Genomic DNA, 13460 nt, shown 5'->3' on the forward strand with positions numbered 1-13460 from the left:
CTTCAGGTGCTGAACACACAGTAAATTTTAGCGAATACTTTACCTAACAGTGTCTTAGTTGGTTGAACTGAAATATGACAGGTCTGTACAAGCTTGTAGATAAGCATCTCTCTCAGATCAGTCCATACTCTCATTAATGCTTACATTATTCATATACTAAGAGGTAGAGAATGACATATTTAACTGGAAAAGAAAATAGTGTCAAGCTTACATGCATTCAACAGCAGTCCCACTATTGTGTTTTCTATTTTAAGATGACTTCTGCCTCTCAGTTAGTCAAATTTTATCCCTAGACTACTCCGAATTTCATTTTAAAGTGCCCCTTTAATACTGTACTCTGCAAATTTTTTGCCTTCTAAGAGCAATCGTGAAACTATGGTAAAAGTATACCCAAGTACTGAAAGCCAACTCTTAAAAAAATACCTATAGCTGGAGCATTTATGCAGAGCTCTCTGGCCAGCAGAAGGAAAGTTTTTCCCAGCACATAGACATTCACCTATTAAAGACAGAAAACATCATTTGAATCTTAAATAGCAAACATTAAAAAAGTACTCCATTATACAGAGATGAAAATCCACCTCTGAAACATCAAGCAAATTGCTTTTGTTAAAAAAAAATCACCCAGATATTTTAAAGTGAAAGTAATCATTTGATGCAATCGGATTTATAAATCACGGAGATAAGCGAAATTCTCATTAAAAGATATAGGAAAAGTTAAAGCTGTGACACAAGCCAAAACAGAAAACATTAAAAACACTGCACTACTTTGCAACAGGTTGCCTGTTATGCTTTTCAGCGGGCCCCATTTTGTCCTGGAGTACTTGGACAATTCCCAGTTTGTAGCTCAAAACCTTGACGTTTTATGTATTCATACATTATTGTTACATTAAACTATAACAGCAGTGGCACTCTCTTCACATAACAAAACCTGCAAGTTAGTGCAATTTTAGCTTTGTTTAATCATGTAAAGTCGTATAATTAGAATTACAAGCACAAACAAAACTACTTTTCCACCCAGGGAGGGAGTGGCACTCAGTGCGCCAAGGATTTTTGCCTTCCCTCATTTTTCAGTTACTATCCTCAGTTCAACATACTGTTTTTTTTAACCTATAAAGCTCTCAGTGATTAGGAGACCTGGTTACCAGAAAGACTGCCTCTCTCACAGTGATTAAACTGCCACAGTTGAGCTCAACAAAGGTGCGCGAGCTGAGGCTCCCTTAATATAAATGAGGGGGAGCTGCTAGTGTGGCATTTTATGTGAGGGGTTCTCAGTTTTGGAACAGACACCCCAACCCGAGTCCACCAGACCTCCAATTTGTTCACTTTCCATGCACACTGTAAAAGCTCATCTTTTTTTCCCTTCTTCTCTAAGCCACTGAGGAGACTGTAGGCTCAGGAGATATTTATGGGCAGCCCTTTGTTTATATTCCTATAATGATTTTTAGTTTATGGACTAGGCACTTAGTCATATTCCAAAAGTTTGAAGAAATGAAATAAAATAATGTATTAAGTCGCGCCTTTCTGGCCTTAGGAGAGGGCTGGATGTTGCTATGCTTCAGTTCCAAATTGACTGTGGGTGTTCCTACATGAGCACGCTGCAGCCCCAAGGCATAGATACAGGTCAAAGATAATAGACTCAAACTCAGGCATCTGACACGATACTGAAAAAACAGTCCTTTTTTAAAATTTAAGTAGTCTATGTTTTAGTGGTTTTATGCAGCAGAAGTGTCCCTCCTCCATGCAAAGTGAAGCTGGTTAGTAGAGAGCGAAGTATACACCTGAGCTACTGAAACACATCGAACAAGCTTACGGAAAGCATGATAGGTTTCAGAGTAACAGCCGTGTTAGTCTGTATCCGCAAAAAGAAGAACAGGAGTACTTGTGGCACCTTAGAGACTAACAAATTTATTAGAGCATAAGCTTTCGTGGACTACAGCCCACTTCTTCGGCTGTAGTCCACGAAAGCTTATGCTCTAATAAATTTGTTAGTCTCTAAGGTGCCACAAGTACTCCTGTTCTTCTTTTTGCGGAAAGCATGATGAGGATGCAGGCCTCCTGTTAATAAATATACTCATTCTGCATCAAAAGCTTTTTTTTTTTTTTTTTTTAATAAAGTCATCCAATTTGAAGTTAACTTTCTTCATCAAAGTATTTTCACGTAGTCTTCTCCCCTTGTTCAGGATGGGGAAGTGATAAGAGATTTTTCTGTACTTTAATTTTGATATATATTTTTTTTAATTTAAAACCATTACAAGAATCTCCAAAGCTGTCAGTCATCTTCAAAGAGATCATTCAATCTATCACTCAAATGTAGATGGGTACTATTTCACTTAGTATATTTAGTGGAATGTATTGAATCTCTCTCTTACACAACCTCCATATATGACCAACAGTGAGACAGGACTAGCAGGTAGATAACTGTAGTGTTATCTGTAGGACTATAGAGAAAGGATGGTACAACTTAATCCCAGAGAGGAAGTGACCAAAATTGAAATGTGTCCCCTGAATCAAGATTAGGCTTGATGGATATCATGGTATAAAAATATATATAGATACCCAATATCTAGCATTTCCTGTAGAATTTGACACGGCATGGTTTATTTCTTTTTTGTGAGCTATGAAGATAGAACAATTTTTACTAAAGCAAAACTATACAATGTTTCCAAGGGGGTCTCGCTTCCATTGATTTTGGTTCTCTCAATGCACTGCAGTTTGTTTTGACAAACTACTAAGAAGATTTAAGAGATTTTTTCCACATTGTAGTTTGAGCCTCTTAGTTGGCCGACCTGGGATTATAAATCTTAAACCTCATCATTTAGAAATCTGACCCACAAGAAGGATTTATTATACAAGTCAATAAAGTTACTCCATTAGAGCCAACCACATATTTTTCCATCCCAGGCCTCACTGACTCACCCAGTTCTTTCATTTAGTCTAGAAAAATACAAACCAACAGATGAAAATATTCATCTTCTCCCGTTTTTTTCTTCTTTTTTTTGGCAGAAGGCTCAAATACCTCCTTCTTGTCCCCATCTTACCATATAATTGCAGACAATACAATTAACACTCCTCCCCAGCGAATTTTCCATAAAAACATCAATTACAGAGTAAATAAGTACCAATAGGCATAAAGACACAGTTTCCCATGGTGAAGTCCTAATAGTCAAGGGTTGCGGGGTGGGGGGGGGGGGGGTCACATTAAGTTTTCAGCAGAGCCAAAAGCAACAGAGAGTCCTGTGGCACCTTATAGACTAACAGATGTATTGAAGCATGAGCAGAATCAAGTGCATAGTCAAATTGCCATATCACTGATTCTATCATCCATTCCTGGGTCTAGCTAAAGTCTCCAGATCTAGGACCTACCTGAAACAAATCTAAATCTAACCTGCTTCTTACTTCACCCACATCACGTACAGTATAATGACTGATCTCAAGGTGCAGAAAGCTTGTCCACACAAAACACTTACTAAACTCAAAGTAGAAATTGTACTTCAGGGAATTTCTGCTCTAAGATCCTAAGTGCAATCGCTTGCAATGTTTGGTTACCATTGATTCAGAGAGGAAGTCAGAAAGCACGTATGCTATCCAGTGGATTGTGTGTGATATTCGTTTTTTTCACAGCGCTCATACATTTTTAATGCTAGTGTAAAAGTCACAGAAAGAATAAGCAATAAAAAATTGCTTTCTTTCTCGGCAAGCCAGTACAGATACTTTCGGAATGATCAAATATTCACAGGTACTGGGGCATTTGTTCCTTTATATATATTGGAAATTAAAGAGTCCACAAGGCTAACCCAGCAATCAATAAAAGATATGTCATTTAAGGACCTTTGGTAGTGATAATTTAAGAGGGCTCTTCTGCATCTTTTTAATCTCTATTATTAATCCAAGGTGGTAATATTACAGCTGAAATAATTTTTAAAGTCTAGTTTCACATTCACCATTTGCATTCATTTATAATTTTTAGATTTCACTGAACTTAGAAAATTAAAACAATTCATTTATAGGTGTGTTTCACTTTCTGGTTCTCCTGCACTAGTAAAAATTTTTGTAAGGGTCTACAACCTTACCGGGAAAGGTTTAAATCCCTTTTCTCCAATCCCCACCCTAGCTAAATTCCCCAAGTTTAGAAACTATGATAGCATTTGTATGTCTAAACCTCTTATTTTACAAGCATCTTAATTATGGTAATAGAAGAAGATTATCCATTAAAAAAAGATGCATCTAGTGTGGGTTTCAATGGTCTTGTACTGCTCCCATTTGTCAGACAACTTTAAGGCTGAACTGGAAAAAAATAAATGGTATTCTCCTAAATTCTGCCCACTCAAAGACCCCAAACAAGATGCCATTCACAGTAGATTCTGCAGAGCTTCACAAAATGATTGTTCATGTTTGTATGCTTTGATCAGTCATAAAATAGCTGTTTAAATTATCATTAGGCTTCAGAGTCACTGTCCCAGTCAGATGAGCAGCAGCACCTAATCCCTCTCTCAGAGATGTTGTTTCAGGGCATCTGCAGACCTAAGACATCACTGCAACAGTTCACACTCAGTTCACATTTACAAGGTTCTCTTTACAACCATACAGACCAGACTCTACATTTTTAAAAAGTGAAATCATAGATTCTACAATACAAAAAAAGGCATCTTTCAGATAGAAACTATCTGCTTGCCAAGCCTCTATGAACTAATCCTTTTGATCCTTGTTTTCTTAACAAGGATCGTATCTTATCAAGATGTTCTTCCTTAACAACCTGCTGAATTATTCCTTACAATATGGTATTTGCATATGCCCACTCTGCTGTAGCTAGATGGCCTCCAAAGATTTAGTTTCACCTTTGTAGGGGATCCTCCTACCTGTGGAAGGTCTAGTTAAATATACTCTACATTTCAGATTCTATACTTCTGCAAAGGTGTGGACTTAATCAGTTCTCATTCTTCAGACCTCCGATGTTTTAAAGTGACCCCTCCATAGGAGAAAGGAAACCTTCTCACCCTTCAATGTTCTTTTCATTATTTCCTTTTTCACATCATGTCTGAATGTCCACGTTCATAACAGTCCACATATATACTTCAGCTTTTGTGGACAAGAACAGTGGTCTACTTACCACTGACAAGTGAGTTGAACAGGTCATCAATCTAAAAGCATGCTACAGTTTGAAAAATCTCCACAGAAAGATATTTGTAATCTGAAATTCACCAAGTTGTTAGATTCACTCCACCCCCTTGAAGATGATAACAGCTGACCAGAGTGCCTAAGACAAAAGGTGCCTAATCTTTGATCCAATAAATTAGATAAATGTATTTAACAATGGTTAATTTTCAGAGAGGCTCGTCAAGATCAACGTTCAACGATCAATATTGAGTATACTGACAGTGGCCTAGGTTACCTTCTTTTCAGAAGGACCAAGAACTGGACGGTCAGAATTCAAAGCATCTATGGATGCTTGCCTAAATAACAAAGGAAGCATAAAAAGCAAATGACTATTTAAGGACAATGTCTATTGTTTGGGGAAGATGTACCTGAAGTTATTTGGTTCATTACTATTAACATTTATTGTACAGTGGGCCTAAAGACCACATCCAGGATGTCTAAATTAAATAGATCAATATACAAATATGTACTGAGGTAATGGAAGCAAATTCAGTCAACCTGGACGTATCATGAAATGAGTAAAAAGTATTACTATAGGAAGCCAGCAACTAAATATTCTCTCCAAAGGTTTCAAGACTTAATATTAAATGTTTTGTTATCCAGTTCAATAGGCTGAAGCTTTTCATTCTTTGGACCATCACAGCCAGAATACTGTATTTAACCCAAGAAGAAAAAAGATCCACAAGATCACAATCTTACACCAATGAAAGCTTGCTAGTTTCTGATTCAAAGAATGACAGACATGAATCCACTTCTCTTTCAATCAGTCAAATCAAAATTCACTTAATGGAGTGCCTTTTTTTCATCTTGTGCTGAAAAGCACTTCCTCATCCTAGGTCTTCAAAAGGAAGAATCTACTTCTGAGTAATTCTGATTGCTGTATTACTATTATTCTCCCATCCTACAACAAAACCATATGGTAAGATATATAATGCCACCTAAGCAAGGAGATAAAAAATAATCATTTAAGGCCTGTATAAAGGAATCAGCCAGTCCACTTTTATATAAGTAAACAAACTTCTAGAGGAAATAGTAAGTAGTAATAAAGATCCACATAAGAAGGAAAATATCACTTCAGAGAACAACCTTCAGGAAAAGGAACAAGATTTTTTTTGAAGGTGGAAGCAGAAGACTGCAACAAACAGAATTACCAGTTACTGTACTAATTTTCCCTTCTTGTATATATACTCTTTCCCCATCTGACAACATATCTGTACAGTAGGCAGTAACACAGAGGAGACATATAATGAGAAGCACCAATATAGCCATATTAAAGAGGAGATTTTCACTACATAAAATCAGAAATCAAAGGTAAGGCAGAGAACTGCCAATACCTACTCTGTCTGAAGACTGTTGCAACCACATCTCAAGATCATGATGCTACAATATAAAAGAGGGGGACCCAGGAACAGACTGGCATTTCCCATGATTAAAGGGACAGCCTTTTGACACATTGTGAGATCAGAAATCTAGCTGAGTAGTTCTCTCTGGATGAAAGGGAGGAGAGGATCCTGAAACTTATGGGCAAACCCAAACTGTACAAAAAGTTAGGTCAAAGCTAGACAAGTTTCTCAACCCTTTAAACAGCTAGACAATGTAATCTAGATGGGAACAATGGAAAAGGAAACAAAAGCCAGCAAGGCTACCTCAAAAGAAAACTGTACTTGCAAACAAAACAAGAAGAGAACCAAAATTCACTAAGTGAAAATACAAGCAGAGAAGATTCCCAATCAAAGACCCCTGACTTATCCACTTTACCAGTTAATGAATATGTAACCCTGTTGCTGGTTGATCAAGTGATTAAAGAGGAGGAGAAGAAAGAATAGCCTCACTCTAGAAGAAGAGCTGGTCAGAACATTTGTGATTAAACATTTTAGTGTCAAAATATGCTGTTCTGTCAAAGCAAAAACATGTTGCGGAGATACATAGATTTTTATGAAGTTGTGGAAAGGAAGCTTTTCAGTTGGATTCTGGTCACAGAAGATCCCAGCCTGAATTGAAAATGTGACTTCTCTCATCTGAAAACAGATATTTAGACAATTCCACTTAGCAAAAATGATCAATAGGTTTGGTTCCAATGCAAAACAAAAAACAAATTTCAAATGTCTGAAAGTTGTTATGAAATGGAATTGTTATTCTCCATCCATCTCTGCTTAGTAATCAAATAAAGAAAACAGCCCGAGTTCTCCAGCTACGTACGAGTACATGCCACAGGGGGCAGTTGTGGCTCCCTGTTCCTGGGTTGCCCAGCTTCGGAAGAAGTTAAAGTAGATCCCTCCAGCTATAACTTACTTACACCACCAGCATGAGGTCTGTAACAGACCTTATGCCAGAGGACGGTACACTACTAAAAGTGCAGTTTCTTTGATTTTTAAGTGAAGTGGCACCATATCCACTGGTAGTCCTATAAAGGCATCAGAAGGCATTGTGTCCTTATGGGCAAGTAGTACAACCCTTTGTGCTAAGAACTTGGACTTCAAAAAGCAGATGGTGTAGTCATATCATATGATGATGATAACACTCGTTCCATTCCACTAGTATCTCAGGAGGATATTAAACAGCAGCTACTAAAGTTAGGCATTTTTAAATCAGCAGGTCCAGATAACTTGCATCCAAGAAGCTGGCTGAAGAGCTCACTAGACCATGAATGTTGAATTTTAATAAGTCTTGGACCACTGGGGAAGTTCAAGAAGACTGGAAGAGAGATAATGTTGTACCAATATTTAAAAAGAGCAAAGAGGATGACCTGGATAATTATAGGCCTGTCAGTCTGACATCAATCCCAGGCAAGATAATGGAGCAGCTGATATGGGACTCGATTAATAAAGAATTAAAGAAAGGTAATTACTAATGCCAATCAACATGGATTTATGGAAAATAGATCCTGTACAACTAACTTGATATCTTTTTTTAAATGAGATTACAAGTTTGGTTGATAAAGATTATAGTGTTGTTATAATATGCTTATATTTCTGTACAGCGTACATCATCTTGATCAGAAAAACCTAGAATGATATTAAGTTAACCATCTTTTAATTTTAATCCATATTAAATGGATTAAAAACTGGATAACTCGTAGGTCTCAAAATGTAAATGTAACAGGGAAATATCATTAAGGGGGTAGGTTTCTAGGGAATCCCACACCGATTGGTTTTTGGTCCTATGCTATTTAACCTTTTTATCAATGGACTGAAGAAAACATAAAACCATCATAGATAAAGTTTAGAGGGGACACAAATTGAGGGAATGGTACATAATCAAGGTGACAGGTCACTGATACAGAGCGATCTGGATGGCTTGGCAAGTTGGGTGCAGGATAGCAGAGAATGCAGGCCATACGTACAGGATGCAGTGAATCTATAAAAGATTGGGGGAGGGGAGTTACATAATCAGAGTGCTCACTGCAACTCTATGGCCAAAAGTAGAAGTTATTTTACCTCTGTATTTGGCACTGATGTGACCACTTCTGGAATGCTGTGTCCAGTTCAGGTGTCCACAATTTTAAAAAGCTGCTGATAAATGGGAGAGGGTTCAGAGAAGAGCAACGAGAATGATTAAAGGAGAAGAAAACATACCTTATCATGATAAACTCAAGATGATCAATCTATTTAGCTTAATACAAAGAAGGTTAAGGGGTGATTTGATTACAGTTTATCAGTACCTACATGGGGGGGAAATACTCGATAATGGGCTCTTCAGTCTGCCACAGAAAGGTATAACGTGATCCACTGGCTGGAAGTTAAAGCTAGACAAATTCACATTAGAAATAAGGTATACATTTTTAAGTGAGTATAATTAACCATTGGAACATCACTGGCCATTTTTAAATCAAGATATGGATGTTTTTCTGAAAGATCTGCGCTAGGAATTATTTGGGGGAAGTTCTGTGGCCTGTGTTATACAGGAGGTCAGACTAGATGATCACAATGATCCCTTCTGGCCTTGGAATCTATGGTTTCCCAAAGAACAAAAAGTGATCTACGAGCCCCAAACTTACATCCACATAGCCTTTTAAAAGGGTGAACCCAAGAGAGAGAATGGGCAACAGTTTAGGGAGGCAGAGCTGAGTCAGGGAAAAACTCATCCACCTTCAAAAAGACATAGATCCAGAGCCAGGGACTGAAGCTTGAAAGGATGCAACAATCTACAGCCCTCTCCCGCAAAATGGAATGTAATCACAGGCTTTGCAGGCCTCAAAGCAGACCGATCTTCTGCTTCCCTCCCTTCCTCCACCCCCACCTTAATATCTTCACTCTTCCCAAGTGCTTTTGTTTTTCCTCTTGGATCTTATCTTCCAAGAAGGATCTAGAGAAGAAGAAAAAAAATGATGAAATAAGTTACATTAAGGGGATGGAAGAATGAGGCTGCACTTTATGCTCCCTGTTGAAAAAACAAAAGATTAAGGTAGAAGTGGATGGGGCTCCTTCCTTGATTTTTGGTTGATGTAATTTATCTTCCCTTTTCCTAGTAGTCAGAGGCATAATGGTTACTTTATTGATTTCTGTCGGATGAAGAGATGGACAATGATAGATATATTAAATAGATGGATGGATGGACTGTCCATCCTAAAGTATTAAGTAATTTACTCAATAACTCATATGAAGACACCCTATAAGATATTTTGCTTGGCAACATTCTTCAGAGAGAATCCAGACGCCATTCCACCTGCAGGAATTCCACAGGTCCATTGTACCACTAGGAATTATCAGAGAAAACTCAAGAAGAAAATTCTATGGGAGCATCCAAGATGCCATCCACTTAAGATCTGCCACTGGCATGTCCTCAAGAGCTGGTCCAATGGTTTTATAAAAGAAATTAATATAGTTCATAAGGTCTTGCAATAACTCATTTTTGAGCCTTTCAAATTGTTGTTTTCTTTGATGCACAAAAACAGCAATTTTGTTTCATCAAGAAAAACTGACTTACCTTTTTTTACCAGATCAGTATATACAATCTAAAAAATGGCTTAACTATACAGGTTGACACTTTCTGCCTTGGGAATGTAATAAATGAAATTCTCATACTTTAATGTCATCAGTGTCTCAATACTTGGGAATTTTAGCAAAGGTGTCCTTTGAAAGGAAAAAACTTCAAAGCCATGGCAAAGTACATGAATTTCCCTTTTTTCCCTGGATACAGTTTATCAATCTTGGACTAAAGAGGCTGATCTCAGATAGGTTGTAAAGACAGCTTCTATCTACTAGGAAATGTGGGGCGTCAACCTGCCTTTTGGGAGGTCAATGAGAGTTTTGCCATGGACTTCTGTGAGAGTGAGAACAGGCTCTTAGCTTCGGCACATTCTTCTGCACCAACCAAGGAATTTTTTCATACACTTGTTGATTTTATTTTAATCCAGTAAGTAGTATGACCCGAGTTAAAAATGTTTAATTTTTAAAAAATAAGTTCCAAAAATAATCAAAACAGGAGAGGAATCAAGTAGTTGTATATACTTTTGTGTAACAGATCTGTTGTTTCAACTAAACACAGGGAACCTAGAAGTTGGTATACATTAGAAATCAACATAAGAATGTCCATACTGGGTCAGACCAATGGTCCATCTAGCCCAGTAGCCTGTCTTCTGACAGTAGCCAATGGCAGGTGCTTCAGAGGGAATGAACAGAACAGGCAATCATCAAGTGATCCACCTCTGTCATCCACTCCCAGCTTCTGGCAATCAGAGGCTAGGGACATCCAGAACATGAAGTTGCATCCCTGACCATCCTGGCTAATAGCTACAGATGGTCCTATCTTCCAAGAACATATTTAATTCTTTTTTGAACCCCATTATAGTTTTAGCCTTCACAGTATTCCCTGGCAACGAGTTCTACAGACAGACTGTATGCTGTGTGAAGTACTTCCTTATGTTTCTTTTAAATCTGCTGCCTATTAATTTCATTGGGTGACCCCAGGTTCTTATTATGTGAAGAGGTAAACAACACTTCAGTATTCACTTTCTTCACCTATTCATGGTTTTATAGGCCTCTCATATATCCCCCCCTCAATTGTCTCTTTTCCAAGCTAAAAAGTCCCAGTCTTTTTAATCTTTCCTCATAATGAAAGCTGTTCCATACCCCTAATAATTTTTGTTACCCTTCTCGGTACCTTTTTCAATTCTTATACATCTTTTTTAAGATGGAGCAGCCAGTACTGCACGCAGTGTTCATGGTATGGGTGCACCATGGATTTATATAGTGGCATTATGATATTTTCTATCTTCTTATCTATCCCTTTCCTAATGGTTCCTAACATTCTCTTAGCTTTTTTGATTGCTACAGCACATTGAGCAGATGTTTACAGTGAACTATCCACAATGACTCCAAGCTCTCTTTCTTGAGTGGTAACAGCTAATTTAGATGCAATCATGTTGTACGTATAGTTGGGATTATGATTTCCAATGTGCATTACTTTGCATTTATCAACACTGAATTTCATCTGCCATTTTGCTGCCAATCACCTAGTTTTGTGAGATCCCTTGCTAACTGTTCACAGTCAGCTTTGGACTTAAACTATTTTGAGTAATTTTGGATCGTCTGCAAACTTTGGGACCTCACTGTTTACCCTTTTTTCCAGATCATTTATGAATATATTAAATAGCACTGGTCTCAGTACATATCCCTGCGGAACACCACAATTTACCACTCTCCATTCTGAAAAAGGACCATTTATTCCTACCCTTTGATTCTTGTCTTAACTAGGGCTGCCAAATGATTTAAAAAATCATTGCAATTAATCACGAGATTAAAAAATAGTCACGATTACTCACAGTTTTAATCACACTGTTAATAACAGAATACCAATTGAAATGTATTAAAATTCTACATTTTCAAATATATTGATTTCAATTACAAAGTGTACAGCACTCACCTTACATTATTTTTGATTACAAATACTTATACTGTAAAAAAGATAAACAAAAGAAATAGTATTTCTCAATTCACCTCATACTGTAATATGTAACACTGTACTGTAGTACAGTATCTATCATGAAAGTGCAACTTTCAAATGTAGAAGGTTTTTTAACTGCACTCATAAACAAGACAATGTAAAACTTTAGAGCCTGTAAGTCGGAGCATGAAGGGGCATACAAATTTTTAGCATATCTGGCACATAAATACCTTGCAATGCTGGCTACAACAGTACCATGAGAACGCCTGTTCTCACTTTCCGGTGACATTGTAAATAAGAAGCAGGCAGCATTATCACCCGTAAACGAAAAACTTGTTTGTCTTAACAACTGGCTGAACAAGAAGTAGGGCTGAGTGGACTTGTATGAGGTGAATTGAAAAATACTATTACTTTTGTTTATCTTTTTACAGTGCAAATATTTGTAATAAATATAAATTGAGCCCTGTACACTTTGTAATCTGTGTGTAATTGAAATCGATATATATGGAAATGTAGAAAAACATCAAAATATATTTAAAATAAATTTAAATTGGTATTCTATTATTGTTTAACAGTATTAAAACTGTGATTAATTGTAACTTTTTAAAATCTAGTTCATTTGTTTTGTGTTAATCGCAAGCAGTAGCTGCGAGTGACAGCCCTACTTTTAACCAGTTACTGATCCATGGAAGGACCCTTCCCCCTTATCCCATGACTGCTTACTTTAAGAGCCTTTGGTGAGGGACCTTGTCAAAGGCTTTTTGAAAGTCCAAGTACACGTTTGTTGGTCCCCTCAAAGAATTCTAACAGATTGATGAGTTATGATTTCCCTTTGCAAAAGCAACGTTGACTCTTCCCCAACAAATCGTGTTCATCTATATGACTGATAATTCTGTTCTTTACTATAGTTTCAACCAATTTGCCTGGTACTGAAGTTAGACTTACTGGCCTATAATTGCCAGGATCGCCCCTTGAGCCTTTTTAAAAATATGTATCACGTTAACTATCCTCCAGTCATCTGGTACAGAACCTAATTTAAGTGATAAGTTATATACCACAGTTGTTAGTTCTGCAATTTCATATTTGAATTCCTTCAGAACTCTTGGGTGAATACCATCTGGTCCTGGTGACTTAAATTGATAAAATTAAATAGTGTTCCAAAACCTCCTCTACTGACATCTCAATCTGGGACAGTTCCTCAGATTTGTCATCTAAAAAGAACGGCTCAGATGTGGGAACCTCCCTCACATCTTCTGATGACCAATGCATAGAATTCATTTTGCTTCTCCGCAATGGCCTTATCTTGCTTGAGTGCTCCTTTCGCACTGTGATCATTCAGTGGCCCCATGGCTTGTTTGGCAGGCTTCCTGCTTCCGATGTACTTACATTTTTTGCTGTTAGCTTTTGAGTCTTTGGCTAGC

At 37.4% G+C, this 13460-nt stretch overlaps 1 protein-coding gene across 4 annotated transcripts in view; it reads right to left on the reverse strand.

Annotated features, from left to right (window-relative positions):
* Nucleotides 1–13460, reverse strand: part of BRF1 (BRF1 RNA polymerase III transcription initiation factor subunit) — a 231097-nt gene that overhangs the window by 138458 nt on the left and 79179 nt on the right. For all 4 annotated transcript variants that reach the window (XR_010600800.1, XR_010600799.1, XM_005285854.4 and 1 more), the window contains one exon: nucleotides 424–496. Coding sequence is in view for 2 of the 4 variants with exons in the window: in XM_005285854.4 (XP_005285911.1) it covers nucleotides 424–496 (73 nt within the window). In the remaining 2 variants the exon portion in view is untranslated. The remainder of the gene's footprint in view (nucleotides 1–423; nucleotides 497–13460) is intronic.

This window comes from Chrysemys picta, chromosome 4 (assembly GCF_011386835.1).
Source record: "Chrysemys picta bellii isolate R12L10 chromosome 4, ASM1138683v2, whole genome shotgun sequence".
Lineage (NCBI taxonomy): Eukaryota > Metazoa > Chordata > Testudines > Emydidae > Chrysemys > Chrysemys picta.